The sequence below is a fragment of the Pseudorasbora parva genome, chromosome 16, assembly GCF_024679245.1.
Source record: "Pseudorasbora parva isolate DD20220531a chromosome 16, ASM2467924v1, whole genome shotgun sequence".
Taxonomy (NCBI): domain Eukaryota; kingdom Metazoa; phylum Chordata; class Actinopteri; order Cypriniformes; family Gobionidae; genus Pseudorasbora; species Pseudorasbora parva.
The window spans coordinates 4,887,506-4,905,217 of record NC_090187.1 but is presented as its reverse complement, the minus strand read 5'-3'; the positions used below and the strand labels follow the sequence as shown (position 1 = coordinate 4,905,217).

At 39.4% G+C, this 17,712-nt stretch overlaps 1 protein-coding gene across 2 annotated transcripts; it reads left to right on the top strand.

Moving 5' to 3' along the window:
* The first annotated feature begins 3,540 nt into the window (after positions 1–3,540).
* Positions 3,541–16,759, top strand: lbhl (LBH regulator of WNT signaling pathway, like). Of its 2 annotated transcripts, XM_067420344.1 has the most exons (5): positions 3,784–3,838; positions 4,072–4,191; positions 10,162–10,237; positions 12,890–13,169; positions 16,150–16,759. In XM_067420344.1, the coding sequence occupies exons 2-5, from the start codon at positions 4,175–4,177 to the stop codon at positions 16,218–16,220; spliced, it is 444 nt and encodes a 147-aa protein (XP_067276445.1). In that variant the 5' UTR covers positions 3,784–3,838; positions 4,072–4,174; the 3' UTR covers positions 16,221–16,759. The 2 variants fall into 2 exon arrangements, with proteins under 2 accessions (XP_067276444.1, XP_067276445.1); XM_067420343.1 differs by lacking the exon at positions 4,072–4,191 and having other exon boundaries at positions 3,541–3,838.
* The last annotated feature ends 953 nt before the right edge of the window (positions 16,760–17,712 follow it).

Here is a 17,712-nt window from a genome sequence, read left to right as displayed (position 1 = left end):
AATAATCATCCAGTTTCTCTGTCCTCTCAAACCTTTTCCACATAACGGCTGAAAACACAGCCTCTTTCATCAGTATACAAATATTTCAAATGTTTTTCCAAACCTGTGAGTCACATTTGTCCTGTGGCGATGCATGCTTATACATTTGTGTAATTTGTGTTTCCACATGCCTGTCATTATGTTTTGATCATAAGATTCATATCACCTAATGCTGCATTCCAGGCAGGTTTTTGAGCCCGTGAGTTACGACTTTTTAAACCACGACTCGTGACTTTGTAGCGTTCCAGGCAAAGTTACGCCAAACTGCCTGAGCGCATTGCGGTAGCTAAACAAAGCCCGTGACGTCAGAGCACGTAACTGGGAGATCTAGTACGAAATCATGAATGGGAAGTCCTGGGTTTGACTGCCGTTGCAGTGCACTTTCACGGTGAGATGGTTGGAAAAACACGGGTTACGGGTTGTCTAGAACGCAGCATAAGGCCCGATGTGTTTTGGTTAATGTAATCAGAAGTAGGCCTAGATGAGAGAGACACATTCCCGCTTACTCCTGGTGTTTTAATCCGTCTCTTTTGTCCACTTTCAACCACTTCTGTCCTGATTTCTTTGGGGGGAGGGTCTATGTGCGGATTAATATATGTGTTTTTACAGATCTTTCAATCTAATGGGCACAATAAGCTTGCACAATTTACATATGAACACGACTGGAGATGACCGAAAAACATACTGAGAGCATCAGCTTTCGTTTCTGCTCTGAGAGACACAAGATCACGGCGAACGCTGTGAGTGTGTGTTAGAAATCAGGAATTGTGAGAGAACATTGTGCTTGGTACATTTTTCGTCTTCTAGCAAACTTGGGCTTTCAGCTGAAAAAGTTAAATCCTGTATGGCTAGAGCACTTCCCATAGTGTTTGCGCATGAGGTCAGTAGGTGTGGAGTAAGTGTCTTTTGTGGCTGTTCGTACACTTTCAACCACATGAGCATTTACACTACGAAAGCAAGCCAGTCAAATGTGTTTTCAACTACCTCTGGAAGTGGCTGAAAGTGGTCAAGCTCAAAATGGTTTAGACCCTGTTTACACCAAACACATCTTAATTTAAACCGGGCCAGAATGACAAAAAAGAAAAACATTTACTTGTGTGGACAAACATGACGACTAAACTACATAAAGTTATTTCACCAGGGGGCGATCTAACTTCTTCATGGTTTAGTAACACAATCTAATAAAATGTCCCCTGTATTGTATCAGATCCAGTAAAAATGAGAACAACAATTTGACAAACGTTTCTTCATAGTTTTGCTTGCCTATTTGGCTTTTAAAAATTCTGCTTTATTTGGCAAACTGAAACAGAAACCTATACTGTACAAATTAAATTAATACTATGTCAAATAAATGCTGTTCTTTTGAACTGTCCTCAAAAAATGACCACTGTTTCCACAAAACTGTGAAGCAGCACAACGGTTTTCAACATCGGTGATAATCTGACATGTTTCTTGAGCAGCAAATCATTATATTAAAATGATTTCTGAAAGAACGTGACACTGAAGACTGGAGTAATAATGCTAAAAATTCAGCTTCACATAACATAATTAAATTACATTTTAAAATACATTTACATAGAAAACAGTTATTAAAAATCTTTAATAATTTGATCAGATATGCAGCCCTGTTAACCATAAGAGAATCTTTTAAAAACATACATTATAATTTTATTAATATATTATATTTATTAATATATTATATTTTGTGGTTTAAAATTATAACATTTTAACAGTGATGTAAGTATTCAAAAATGCAGCAACAAAACCAAAATTAAATGATTCTTTACATACCATTTATAATTCAACCCGAGAAAAGGCTCCAGAAAAGTATTTTTATAATTCATGCTAATACAGTTATTCATTAGTAATCTCTGAAAAATGTAAGTATTTAATCTTCTGTATCTGCAATGACAAACCTCTGCAGCATCAAAACTAAAATTAAGCTATATTAGTAAAATCAAGCTAAAATAGTTGTTTCGAAACTATTCTGGTTTAGTTCTTCTGCTGCTATTTCTGTTTTCGGGATGTCACGATACCAAAATCCCAGAAGCTGGTATCAAACCAGTAAAATGTTACAGTTCTCGCCTTCTCGGCACCAATTTCATTACCACAGCAAAATCTGTTGGAACTATTTCCTATTTTATATAAACTTTTTTATATATTTTCCTATTTGGAAAAAAAGTATTACAATTGAATTTAATTTGTTTTTATTTATTTATTTATGATGATGATAATTCTTAGTAAATAATACATATAAACATATAAAGGCTATATGCTGTTTTAAAGTCAACACTTTATAAAATATGAAGTGAAAAATAAGCAACCCTCTAGGCACACCTAATCATAATAATTATTAGTATTACATTTAGCTACTGTAGAACAGCCTAATAGGCTAAATTTCAGTCAATTTCTTCCATTTAAACCGGACATTTTTGATGGGATACCTTTGAGTTTCTGTGTGTTTGATATGATTTCTCAAATGAAACGGTAAATGCTCATGAAGTGACATGACAATAGTGTAGCAGCTCTCAAAATGAAGCTCATGTGTTCATTTCCTCTTATTGTGACGCGGCAGAGGCTAAAAAGACAGCGAGTGTTGTGTGTTGCATGCGTGTGTGCGGCTAATTAAACTGCCATTCATTCACACAGAGATGCAGAACATGCAGGATTAATATTTAAATAGTCTTTTCTTTTTTATTAAACTTGGCTACAGTCGAGAGCCCTGCCCTTAGATAAATGCGGAAGCCTTGGCAAGCAGCTGCCTATGAGTGGGTACCAAATATACTCAGTACTACCGGTACTACAGAAATGCTGGTATTGTTACATTTACCAAATTTCCGTACCGACTTGGTACCAAAGTAACAGTACTTGTGACATCCCTAGAGAAATATATAAAAAGCAATCGTTAAGGAAGTGGCACAGCATTTCTGATCAAGCAAGATCAAAGCAAGATTGTCTGATTACTGCTATGAATAGTCTACACACTTATTAAAAAATCTGTTTAGGGAGCCAGGTTTCGGTCTGCGGGTCTTAAAATGCTACAGTTAAGAAGTGTTTGTTTTGGATTAGTGCGCACTGGCACTCATCTCATCTCATCTCATCAGTGTGAGTGTAGGGGCAAATGCCTGATCTCAAGCTATATATATCTAACCCCTCCCTACCTAAATGCAACTTAATACCCCAAATTGTTGAGATCTGGTGAGATATTTCATTGAATAAAAGACCACAGACAGAGCAATAGATGCATGTGTAAGAAAATCAAATTCTGAACTTATAAGCAGAATCAGGCCGATATCAGACCCATAGCTAGTGAGTGCACACCTGGCGCGTGTGCCAGGCCGGATGAGTCCACTCTCTGCTCTGACGTCACCGGCCCCGCCATACTAATCGACACAGACACTAATCCAGCTCTTCTATAAAGCCTTTCTCTCTGCTCAGGAGGAGCGAGAGAGAGAGAGAGAGAGAGAGAGAGAGAGAGAGAGGACAGGAGTTTAGAATAAAGACAGTAAGGTAATCATAGAAGGACATGACTGCTTGATGTGCTGTGACATTTCAGTGCTCGATTGGAGTATCAGCTTGCAGTATTTCTCCTATTGAGCCTGCCATTAACCTAGACTTACAGGTCTTCACTGTGCACCGCACTCTCAGGCTTCGCACTGGAAGGACAGTGCCCCCCGATGGGGCCTGTGGAGGGGCAGTGCTGTGGGAGCTGCCCTTCTCTGCCCCCTATTATCATACCAGGCATGGGCAGTGTGGAGCTCTGCACCACCGAAGAGGACGGCTGCCTTCCCACAGACGGGTAGGACCCCATACAAATTCTGTGTGTGTTTTTCTCTAAGACTATGCAGATGGTTTGTGTTGGAAATATGTTATGGTGGACAAACACTTATAATGTTAATGTCTTTAGGCCTAAGATGTGGTAGGTACGCTGGACCTATAGCTTAAAGGCACAATATGTACGGTTTTTGGATTAGAAGATCCAAAAACTCCTAGAACAATGTTATTTTGTTAACTTATTTTGCAATTTTCTAGTCAGAATATGAGTCTGAAACTGCTCCATTGGGCTGTGATTATGGGGCGTTTCAACTGAACCAGGAAAGACATCAATTGGATAGACCAACAACCAATCAGACCAATGGAGCGACGCATAACGTTAGTTGTCAATTTTTTTTTTAGTTTATTTTTACAGGGACAATGCACAATTAATAGTAATTGCACCAGAATCAGCCAAAATGTCAACAGAACTCAACTGCACTGTGTTACTAAATCTGCGGTTTTGCCCGCGGGTTGTCTTCCATGTCCGCGGCTTGAAGCAACTTAAATGATGTGATATATAGACCCAGGAATGCAAATTTTAGCAACCAACCTTGCCAAATTAACCCCCCACCCCCCCAAAAAAGCCATTTTGCCACAATACTCAATATATACGTTCAGTACTGCATTCACGGTTCAGTACGCGCTGGCGAATTGCGTTTCTTCCGGTTTTGCATTTAATTAATTATTTCCATTTCTCTCCGATTTAAATGTTTCTCTCAGTTTATTTTGGCTCTTTTTGAGTGTGCCTGTGAGTCTACGTGCTGATATGAGCAAATATCCAATCATATGCACTAAAGTTAAGGGGTGTTTACCTGCGTTTTAAAGCTCTGCCGGTTAAACATTTCATTCGCGTGCTTAGGCAAGGCACTGTTTTGCATTGAGCGCGCGCATTAAACATCTGTCAAACACACGTGATTACTGGACAGTCTTACTGCGCTAATACTGTCAAACTCACACAAGGTTAACATATAAACACAGTCGGTTATGTCTAAAGTGAAAGTAAAATCGCGTGCATGAGATGTGAGCACTGACCAGGTCTTCAATTGACAGCAGTGCAGCCTAGTCCTTAAAGGGGCAGTTCACCTCTAAAATGATGCTATTAAAAAAAACAAAAGACCTTTAATACAGTAGCTTTTCATAAATGTTCTATATTGAAGACTATGTAGTTTTAATTTTAGCCTACATTTATTCATTCAAATTCCTACTTAAATGCTACTGCACATCTCTGAGTTGCCACTGTAAATCTTTATATATATTATTTTATATTATACAATACACTGGGAATGTGTACAAGGGTTTAAGTAAAGTGTTAATTTTAAGTAAGGGTTTTCAAGTCTTTTAAGTAAAATAAAGAAAGAGTATTGCAATAAAAATATTTTCTCCTTAACCTATTTCTTTTCCCGTCGCCTAAGAATAGAATAGCAAAAAACCCCGAACCGAACCAAAAAAACGTGGTTAAAAACCGAGGTGTGTATTGAACCGTGGACTAACTGTATTGTTGCATCCCTAATTTACGCCATGTAAAAGTAGGAGAGCCTTGCAATATTTGTAAATAGTAATTAGATGCGATTTGTATATTAAAAGGATACAACAATAGTGTAAATTATTATATTTATCAGAGAGTGTAAATTATTATATTCATTAAAATGATTAAATCAATGCTGCCTGGGACAATAAAAACCCCTCCCTACACCTACCCCTAACCAATAAATACTTTTATCATTATTAAATTATTATGTTAGGCACTTTATTTCCACTTTTAGAAAAATGTCTTAATATTTATTGAAAGCAAATGCCTTTCTGATGTGATATGTGATGGGAAAAGGGAACAGAGCAAACTCTGCAAAAGGCGGATTTGACCCATTCCATGAGCCTGGCGCTCTATACTGACTAAGCCCACTAAAGCACACATATCTTTTTTTTTATCTTTTGTGGCCCAACCAGGCATTGCTGAGTAAATGGTAAATGGACTGCATTTATATAGCACTTGCAACAGACCCTATGGCCATCCAAAGCACTTTTACATATCGCCTCACATTCACGACTGACGGCGATGTCAGTCATGTCAGCCACCATCCAGCTCGTCGGGAGCAGCAGGGGTTAGGTGTATTGCTCGACACTTGGTCAGGTAGAACCGGGGATCGAACCACCAACCTTCTGGTTTGTAGACAATCTACATGAACCACTGAGCCACTGCCGCCACTGAGTGGAGCTTGCCGACAAGGCATGCTATTTGCACTTAGTGTAAATAAGACACTCCGGTTAAAAATATTGAAGATATTAAATATAAAGATTTTTTTCACTTTTAATGCAAACTATTTCAGATCTTCAAAGTGCTTAAAGTGCTTTCGTATTCCCTGAATATCAAACTAAGCTTAGAAAACATATGATCATTTTGGGGAGAGAGTAATTTTAGCTATTTACTCAGTTTTAGCAAACTGACATGTAGCCTACCATAATATGGGTTACAAGTTATAAGACTCAATGTGCTAGTTGCACCAAACGGCCACAAAAGGATGAGTAACGGCCATAAAGGTGTGTTGAAATCCAGCTGCTGAACAAGAGACAGTGTGTCCTCAATCGGTGAGCTAGCCTGTCGATAGCATGCGTAGCTGCTACCTCAATCCGGAGCGAAATCTGTTCCGTTAGCTTGTTAATGACTTACCACAGACAGCAGGAGGGGAAGGCAGGATTACACCGCTAACTGCTAGGCAGCTGTCGTCAGAGACACATTAGCAGATCAGTGACCTCCATAGGTTTGTGTGAAAAACGGTTGTTTCACAAACAGTGAAAGCAGTGATGAAGTTCCTCTTTTGATGAACTGACTGAAAGAGAACAGAATATTGAAGGAAATATGTGATTTAGCTACATTATCCCTTTGATGTGGACAACTTCTGAAAGAAAGATGAAAATAATAAGTTCAGTTTAAGAACATCAGGTGTTAAATTCAGAGATTTTATCATTGTTTGTGTTTAGCATAAGCAGGTTGTGGCTTTTCAGAGATTTGAGCTTCATTTTATTATACTTCCTGATTTCTGATGGCTTAAGCTGACACACACACACACACACTTTGTTTATCATACAGGTCTTCAGGCTTCCTTAATCCCTGTCCAGCCCCTCTGGGAGAGTAAACAGATTTGAAACATGAAGGACAAAAATAACACACAAGTGTGTTGGTGTGGACATAAAACACTTTTCACACTCTCACTAGGGTTGGGTTAACATTACAATATTGGTTAATTGATTTTGAATAACTATTTTGATGAGCCCAAGATCTTTATGCAACAAGCTTGCTTTGTTACTTTCAATATGAAACCAAGTCTCAGCCTTCAGTGAAAGCAGTGAATAAATGAAAAAAAAAAAAATAATAATAATAGTAATTTGAACCCATGTAGTTTTACATCCATAGTAAAACACTAACTGAACTAAACACTATAGCACTGAACATTGTTTGTAGTGGGCCTCCTATCCAGTAATTGCAATCAGATTAGTTTTTTTAACACTTTTTCAATTCTGTCAGTCATTCAAAATCCCCCAAGAACCGATCGTCACATTGCTTCACTGTTAAAGCACGAAATAAACAGGAATGGATGTCTGAAGGTATGTTAAAAGTAAAAAGTATAGGCCTACAACTTACTGACATGTATCGTGTCTAATGTAATCTCCCACTCAGTTTTTGAACCGCAGAAATACGTCGAGAAATCAGCTCGTGTCAAACCATTACCTCAGGAAAAGTTCGTTACATCAACTAGGCTAAAAAAAGGAAAACGTTAACAACCACTTATATTTCACGAATCCACGAATTGGAGTAGGCCTATATCAATCACAAATAATAGTTAAAAGTTGGTATAAAAACATTAGCCTACAAACAATTGTTTAAAAAAAAATCGTTTTTATCTGCGTGTTCATTAGCCTATCGAAAATATATAGCAACAGATTTATTTATTGTATAATATATATATATATATATATATATATATATATATATTAGACTGTTGTTATTTTTAACTATTAATATTAGGCTATGTACATAACTGGTTTCGTCTTAGAGTTTATAGCATTAGAGTTTGTCAAACTCTTTTTAAGTTTTTATATAATGTACAGTATATACAGATAATATCCTCAAAATAAATATTTTTTTAGATAAGGGGTGTCCAAACCTGGAGGGTTTCTTCTGAAGAGTTTAGCTCCAACCCTAATTAAACACCCAATTCATATAATCAAAAGGGCTTCAGATTCACTAGAAAATCAAGCCTCCTAAGTTAGCATAAAAATTCTGTAATGCTGCAGTATGCTTTTAAGGTTTTATAAGACAACTGGTAGGATTCAGTTTACACCACTTCTCATTCATTATTTGAAAAAAAGCAACAATAAATGATGATGGCATTGATAATCTATCTGACCTTCAAAAAGAGTTCACCGAAGTTCTAGAAACAGCCACACATTTACTTAAATATGATGCAAGAGAATTTCACAGAACTGCGAGATAAACTACAGATAATGTTCTGAGTCTGCTACTCTGCCTACATCGGAAAAGTCTTGTTGACCACTTCTCACTTCCTACACAGGTTAGCAGTTCTCTGAACACCCAGGTGACCCAAGGTTGCAGGATTTTGCTTTTCTCCACATCTGGCAGCAAAAAGCCTATTTTTTTTTTAATGCAATAAAAGTCTTTTTTGGATAAATTCAATTTTGACTATTCAGCATATAAAACATTCAACATTTGCTCTCATCTTGAAGCCTTGCAATGTTTGAACAATACATTGAGCAATACATGTTTACACAAACTTGAATTAAAAAGCAAAATAAAATAACAGTATTTATTTCCAAGATTATAACGGGATGTCACTCACTAACATGATATCATGTGACATGTACCACTGTTTTGAGTTATGTAATGCATGTGGTTTTACATACTATTAAAAAAAGTGCATATTGCATAATGCACAGTATTTTGTAAGTAGTTTTTATATCTGCAGTGATGATGACCCATAATGCAATGTTCTTATCCAATCTGCTGCTAATGAAAAATGACTATATGAGAACATAATCCATTTTGATATAATCGGTCCCTGGCTGTCTGTTATAAGCATTGTAATCCGGGCGTTCAGCAGGGGCTTGAGAGTGGAACGATTAGTCACAGGTCACCTGGGAGCAACTGCGATTAGCAAATCCTATAGGCCACACCAGCAGACTGCCTTGTTTCTTAGCATAATTTTTTACTTCACGTGCCTCATAAAATGTAATAAGTATAACTTCCCCTCCCTCTTGCATCTCTTCTCTTCTCTGATGACAAGGGCGGGGCAACCTGTCACCCACATGAGATCCACCAATAGCGAACAACAACCATCCAATCAATTCCTCATAGACAAAATCAAGCCCCACCCTACATTTTTTCTTGTTTGAGAAGCCGTTTCATAATAGGGAGGAAAGACTATTGCATCTTCTGTTGCTTTCCGACTTAGTATAACACAAAGGGTGATATTTTGATAGTTGATATTCAAACCAATATTTATACAACAGTTCGATAAACAAGATTTTTTACATTTTAGACTCAATATTTCCATTTACTTTGTGTATTTCTGCTCCGGCAAAAACAATAATTCCAAACAAAGTCAAAGCAGAATCAAACGCTGCATCTCCTAGCAAAACACAGTGGCGGTGTTTCTTTCCTGAATGAATCTGCGTTATTGAAGGAAACCGTTCAGTAAATCACACATACAGATTGAATTCAGACTACTTCCACCAGATAAAGATTTAAATATAGTAGCAAACAGTGTTGGGGAAAGTTACTTTTAAAAGTAATACATTACAATATTGTGTTACTCCCTAAAAAAGTAACTAATTACATTAATTAGTTACTTTTTAAGGAAAGTTACTTTTCGCATTACTTGCATTACCTTGTTAAACGAGGATGCACAAATAAGAAATGAGAAGCATCCTCTTCAGCAATAAAACAAATATCTTAAGTCATTTTTGCTTATTAGTATAATTTAATCTTAAAGATCATTAGCAAACTGATCAGTTTTTTGAAAGTATCGGTTGAATCAATCAGTTATAAAGATGTCCAGTTGCCGCCACCTACTGGCGTAATGACATAACCTCCAGAAAGAGTCCAAACTTGCATACTTTTGTAGATACTATTCTAGTAATGGACAAGCAGAGTCATTTAGACAGTTAAAAGTCCTTACGTGGGTAGTGAGTATACTCAAGTGAGTGCAATGAGTAGTAGCTGTGACTGTTTCATTGGTATTCCAAACTTTTACATTTATTTTATTTGTGCATTTTCTGTGATGTCACTAACAGAGGGATGGGGTACCCAGAAGCCTTGGCCATGGACGAGTTTCCAGTACAGAGAAAAGGGGAAAGACTGCCCTTTCAGGTAATAAACCTCATCATTTTATCTTTGCAATGAACTTTGAATCTATATATAGATTGTATTTTAGCCAACTTTTTTAAATTTAAAGTCACACATAATATTTAGTCCAACAGTGTATCTAAGTGTATGCACACTATACTGTCCATGTCCAGAAAGGGAATAAAAACATCATCAGAGTAGTCCATATGAGACATCAGTTAATTAGAATCTCTTCAAGCATCGAAAATACATTTTGGTCCAAAAATAACAAAAACTACAACTTTATTCAGCTTTGAATAAAGTTGATATTTACAATAAAGACAATAATTGTCTTCTCTTCCGCGTTTGTTTTCAAACCTCAAATAAAGATTCAAATGGTCATGAATCAGCTTATTGATTCATGATTCGGATCGCCAATGTCACGTGATTTCAGCAGTTTGGGTAGCCTGACAAGCCAGACCCACATCAAGATGTTTGGTCTGGAAACTCACCATTGACAGCTCAATCCGAGGGGCGGGATAAACGGTTGTCTTTCAAACTCCCTCTGAACGCGATAGGATAGCGCTACAACCAACCAGAGCAATGAAGGTGAAACAGAGCTTGTTGACAGATTAAACTTTCACCGTATCCCAGGGCCGTCTTAAGCCTTTGCGGGGCCCTGAGCTAAGCTTTTGCGGGGCCCTTGTCCCCCCCACCCCCACCCCACCCCACCAAACCTGATAGCTGGACTGGAAACTTAAAGTGATTACAAGTTCATATCCATATTAATTTACAAAGCATGACAAACAAGATTATTGTCAGCATTACAATACACCCTTTAAATATCACGTTTAAACAACGTTTTATTCAATGAATCACTTTATATTTACTTTATATTTATTATATATTACGTTGCTCATGCAAGTGGCAAAATATTTAAACTAAGCCTTTGTTAAAATCAAAAACGTTTCACATTAAAACTTACAATAGACAAAAAATCTAGTCTTTAATTTTTTTAATCTTTTAAGAAATCCTGCAGGTCGTAAAGAACTTTATTTCTCCACCTTCAAGAAAGGACGAGAGCTCTCCATTATCTCCCTATTTACCTTAATGTGTCTGTTTCCTTGTTTTACCCGAGGCAAAAGTCATTGAAACAGATTAGACTTTAAATTACATGAATCTGTGGTGAACCAGATTTTCACTTCAATGCATGTTTATTTTAATGCAAACAAGGTTCTATCACTTTAATTCAGTGCGTCTAGTACAAAATAGACTCGTCGGTGTAGAAATGAACGACGATGTGATGCAGACGCACCGCTCCTGGAAAGCACTGCCGGACCGCATCCGTGTGTAGTGAGAGAGCTGAAATCCGTTAACATTGGGACGTATGACAGGCGATATATTCGTGATTAAACTATTCGCATTGCAGATCTAAGTAGTTCATAGGAGTCATTTGTTGGACTACTACACAATAATAGAAAGACGTATTTTATTGCTATCATCTCATCACATTTGAAGCGCCGCTAATGTAAATCAGTAGAGGAACAATTTATATTTTATGCATTGGGAATTTGGGATAGCCTACACTATCTGCCTGCTGGGGTGGCAATGGTCTTTCTGTTAGGGTGGCAGTTGAAACCCCGGTAGATCCGTCCCTGCCACTGTCATATTTTCTTACATTTTTGTTCGACATGTTGAGGTGACGATTTACTGGGTGTCCGCTGTGACTCGATTCGGGTGTGTGACAACGATGATCAACGTATGCATAATTACCTCGATCCAAAAAAAAAAAAAAGATAACAGAAAAGAGAATTGTCTCGGGGGCCCCCTGGTGTTCGGGGCCCTGGGCTGCAGCCCATGTTGCCCATTAGGATAACGCGGCCCTGCCGTATCCGGTCGGCAAAACTCAGAACACATCTTCCCTTTTTAAGAACGAATTCAGTGCCGTTCTTTGTTCTTTTGACGTTTTTGAAGTTCATGACGTTTATTCGATAAGACACTTCCGCAAAGGATACTCCAGTGTATCCTTGCTCACGACTCCTCAGGAAGCCTCCTCACGAAGATGGCTGAGCTCCATCGGTTTCCGGGTCATAGGATGGAGGACGGAGGAGCGAGGAAATGAAGAGGGATATTGAGAAGCACCCCCAGTCATGTGATCCGAATCATGAATCAATAAACTGATTCATGACCACTTGAATCTTTATTTGAGGTTTGAAAACAAACGGGGAACAGAAGACAATGCTGAATAAAGTCATAGTTTTTTGTTTTTTTGTGGACCAAAATGTATTTTCGATGCTTCAAGAGATTCTAATGAACTAACTGACGTCACATATGGGCTACTTTGATGATGGGTGTGGAACGACATTAGGGTGAGTCATTAATGACTTCAATTACATTTTTGGGTGAACTAACCCTTTAAAAGCCACATATTGCATCAATGATGTGGTTATGTTGTAGCAATGCTTATCCACATTTTGTTTTATTTGATTCCCTCACTACTTTTTAAGTAGGAGATCACAAAGATTGTCATGGTAATCACGTACCAAAATTTCACAATGGGTTGAGCTTTCGTCAGTCACTGAGTCAAACATGACTGACCTGAAGAAACCTCAAACAGGAACCACTGTTGTACAAACACCACTCAAGACTAAAGATTTCACCTTATATTATCCTCTCTCTTCATCCTTTATTTTGCAGATCTTCCCAGATCCAGTAGAGGTAGTTTTGAGTACTGAAGGCACCCTGACCTGCGCGCCGCAGGGGAAGGAGCGCCTGCCGTCCATTGTGGTGGAGCCTACTGATGTCAGTGAGGTGGAGAGCGGTGAGCTGCGCTGGCCCCCGGAAGACATGGACTTCGATGAAGATGAAGATCTGTTCTTGGAGCAGTGCATCCCACCCGCTAACATTGCCGACTGGGGGGAGGATGAAGAAGAGAGCTCTGTCATTGAAAACCACCAGCAGACCACTTCTCTATTAGGTACTTACAACAGCTTTCACAACCATTCAGAACAATAACTAGGCCAACACAAAATTTATTTTTGCTTTTTTAAGGATTTGGGGGGAACATGGATGTAAAGGCATCACCCTGGTTACCATGACAAAAAAAAAAAGATCAGGATTTTACCATAACTATATGTATTACTGTAGAAAATTTGTGGAGTGTTGTGCAGTCCCAAATGGCATGCTTCATAAGCACTTTTGGACTTACTTTGCCTTGTGGACTTACAATGGCTGCCGTATACGCATGTCATTAAAGGCTTCAACATACTCCACAAGAACAGAGAAAAAAGTTCTCGCTCCCAGGGCTGCGAAAACAAAATGACACAATTTTGTTCTCGCATCACTGGTTTGCGAGTTCTCACAGCTTGTTCTCGGCACTTCGCCTGAGCAGAACTTTTTTCTTGCGGGTGTCAAAGAAATATTGTGTGATTGGTCTTACATGTAAGGTGGGCGGAGTTAATGCGGAGAAACACAGAGGATCAGCACCTGCTTTTCTCGTGAAGTATGGAATGTACTGGCCAGAACAAACTTTATTCTTCGTCTTGCCAACTCGAGAAAACAAACAAATTTCTTTGGTCTTTTTAGAGTATGTCCCAAACTTTAGTCAGTAGGGTCATTTGTCATGTTAAGTTTCAGAAGGGTGCTCGCGAGCGCCCCCTTTTGGCCGAGCCCTTGATGCGGACTGTTGCCGAGCCCGCTCTGAAATGAACTCCGCGGCAGACTTCTTCCCAACAGTCAAAGTGAAATTATGTCTCAAAAGAGCTGACTCATAGGATACCCAAATTCCTGAGATGGGTGTGCCATAAACTTTAAACACGGTGGATGGGAGAACTACGGTTATGGCAGATTTAGGATTTATTATTTTTTCTCCTCAAGTGCTAGATTGTCTTGTTTTGTTATTAGTGCATATTTACATATGAATAATCATTTTAAGTGTATTTTACTGTACATTTTATACACAGCCAAAGTAGCCTGCATTTGACTGAAATTACAGAATCTTTAGCAGACTATTGCATTGTGAATGTTTATACAGTTATATGGGTCATTAAATGTTGGTTTTAATAAGGTTTTTACAATAAATCCTCCATGATTCCTGTTCAAATAATAAAGCACTTGAATGCAACCAGCTCATAATCATGACTTCAGAACTGGGTATTAAGAAATTTCGGATAGCGCGTGATGGCAGCTTAAATGCATGGGAACAAAAAAAGGGAACTAATAAGGAAACAGCTGAACAGAATGACTAATCAAGGAGAGTAATGGCAGAGAGGTGACAGAAACAGCAAAGACAGCAAAGACCGAACATAACAGAGTAGACACAGTCAAATTATGAATAAAATAATAATTGGCACAGATCTAACAAAATTTCCCCTTGTTTGGCAAATAAATAATTGACGGACAATTACATATATTACCTTTATTTTATTATGTAAGCTTTACACTGATCAGGTGGAACATTATGACCTAATATTGTGTTGGTCCTCCTTTTGCTGCCAAAACAGCCCTGAGCCGTTGAGGCATGGACTCCACTAGATCCCTGAAGGTGTGCTGTGGTATCTGGCACAAATATGTTAGTAGCAGATTCATTAAGTCCTCCAAGTTGTGAGGTGGGGCCTCCATGGATCGGACTTGCTTTTTAGCACATCCCACAGACGCTCGATTGGATTGAGATCTGTGGAATTTGGAGGCCAACACCTCAAACTTGTTGTGATCAAATCATTCCTGCACTATTTTTGCTTTGTGGCTGGTGCATTATCCTACTGAAAGAGCCACAGCCATCAGGCAATACCGTTTCCATGAAAGAGTGTACATGGTCTGCAGCAATGCTTAGGTAGGTGGTGTGAGTCAAAGTAACATCCACATGGATGGCAGGACCCAAGGTTTCCCAGCAGAACATTGCCCAAATCATCACACTGCATCTGCCGACTTGCCTTCTTCCCATAGTGCATCTGGTGCCATGTGTTCTCCAGCTAAGTGACGCACATGCACCTGGATTTACTTAAGATGTAAAACAAAATGTGATTCACCAGACCAGGCCACCATTTTCCATTGCTCCGTAGTCCAGTTTTCATGCTCATGTGTCCACTGTTGGTGCTTTTGGCAGGGTCAGGGGTCAGCATGGGGACCCTGACTGCTCTGTGGTTATGCAGCCCCATACACAACAAACTGTGATGCACAGTGTATTCTGACATCTTTCTGTCTGAACCAGTATTAACTTCTTGAGCAATTTAAGCTACAGTAGCTTGTCTGTTTGATCGCACCACATGGGCCAGCCTTCGCTCCCCACGTGCATTATTGAGCCTTGGCTGCCCATGACCCTGTGGCCGGTTCTCCACTGTTTCTTCCTTGGAGCACTTTTGATAGATACTGACCACTGCAGATCGGGAACAGCCCACAAGAGCTGTAGTGTGAGCAAACCATCACAATTTGGCCCTTGTCATACTCACTCAAATCCTAATGCTTGGCTATTTTTCCTGCTTCTGACACATCAACTTTAAGGACAAAATGTTAACTTGCTGCCTAATATATGCCACCCACTAACAGGTGCCGTGATGAAGAGGTAATCAGTGTTGTTCTTCACCTCTCAATGGTCATAATGTAATGCCTGATCAGTGTATGTTACACCTCAAATGACATGGGAATTTATAGTAATTAGTGAGTCCACAAACTCATTATCTGGATTGGGTGTGCAGAGCATTCACAGCTTATATGGACTACACACTCCTGCAGTATATAGTGTTCCTGTTTTTTTCTTTTATTTATTTTTTCAATTTTTCTTAAGCTCCTAAATCTCATTTTACACAACAGGGGGTGACAGATATTGTGGTTATATGTCAAAACGGGTATGATGTGGCAACACCAAACTTTTTTGACCTAAGCACCATCACAGAGGGTTACATAATAGGTATACATTACTTTGCTTTGAGGTTTGTTTAATTTTCTATCTCCTTCTGTAGATCTTCAAACAGATGACTTTAGGGACGACACCCCAACTCTACCTCCAGAGAGTGCTTCCGCTCTGAACTGATGCCCGCCCAACCCGCCCTCTTCTCAGGGTCTGAATTTAGATCACGACATGTTGAACCTGTGCTGCCACATCTAATGTAGGACGCTTTCCTGAATAGCAGCTTACAGACGAACTAATTGGACCATGCTCTGATTGTTGTCTGACTGTGGTCGCACATTAACACAAGATTCAACTGACACTTTTAGTACAGAAAAGAGAGCGATGGCAACTTGTGAAGAATGTAGTCATCATGAAGTTATATATTGTAAAATAGTAGCTCAAAAAGTAATCATAGGTTAATTTATCAGTTCTTTTCCCATTACTATAGGAACATGTCTCCACGGTTGTGCTTTTTTAATTGCAAACTAGTCAGCATTTTTATATTTCCCTTTATCATCAGATAGAAGGAAGAAATGGCAGGAAGAAAGAGGAAGGATCATTTTCGTGATGTTACACTTTCATATCATCTGTGACAGATGGCTATGCTGGGGAGAAGTTGAGAAATGTTGCAATGGAACGTTTCTTGCAATGCTTTGAAAAATATATTTATTTTGTACCATGTCTGTGTAACGGATTCACAGAGGCAGGATTCAATTGCAAGTAACTCAGTTTAATTTGACAGATAGTGTCACAGAAGTCAAAACTCAGAACACTGAAGAAGTCCGGGTAAGACAGAGCAGTGAGAGAGGCTCTGTTGGTGACACGGGCAGGCTGTGAGCAGCTGTGACTCGGGAGATCGGTAGAGGTAATCCGGGAAGGGATCCAGCGTTTCACGGAAGGGGGAAACGATAACCAACACGGAGACACAAGGGGAAACATCCAACAACGCTCTGACAAAGACAAGAGAGAAACAGAGAGACTAAATAGGGTGAAGGTGATGAGTTGCAGCTGGTGCAGGTGATCAGCCACAGGTGCGTGATGAGCCAATCCCAGGCTCCGCCCTCACCTACATTCAACACGCACCCAAGAGTGAGACAGGGAATCCATGAACCGTGACAGTACCCCTCCCCCTAGGAGCGTCCCCTGACGCTCCCAGCCGACCTTACCTGTTGATTGTAATCATCAATAAGGGAGTGATCCAGAATGTCCCTAGCAGGAACCCAACTTCTCTCCTCCGGACCGTAACCTTCCCAGTCCACCAAGTACTGGAAACCGCGTCCCCTCCGTCTAGAATCCAGAATGCGATTAACCGAATACGTTGGTTCCCCATCTACGAGTCGCGGCGGTGGGGGAACCGGGACTGGCGGATTAAGGTGGGAGTGAAAAACAGGCTTGATTTTGGATACATGGAAGGCGGGATGAATCCTCCTGTACGCCGGAGGAAGTTTGAGGCGGACTGTCACCGGACTAATGATCTTGGTGACAGTGAACGGGCCGATAAATTTGGGAGCAAGTTTATTAGATACGGAGCGGAGAGGAATGTTCTTGGTAGAAAGCCACACTTTTTGACCCACGACGTAAACGGGAGGCTTAGACCGGTGGCGATCGGCTTTAGCCTTGGTGCGCGCTCCCA

Excerpts from the sequence above, each read along its gene's own strand:
- lbhl (XM_067420343.1), top strand. The coding sequence starts at position 3,717 with ATGGGGCCTGTGGAGGGGCAGTGCTGTGGGAGCTGCCCTTCTCTGCCC. Across the intron at positions 3,839-10,161 it reads GGCTGCCTTCCCACAGACGG|AGGGATGGGGTACCCAGAAG; the intron begins GTAGGACCCCAT and ends TGTCACTAACAG. Across the intron at positions 13,170-16,149 it reads GCAGACCACTTCTCTATTAG|ATCTTCAAACAGATGACTTT; the intron begins GTACTTACAACA and ends CTCCTTCTGTAG.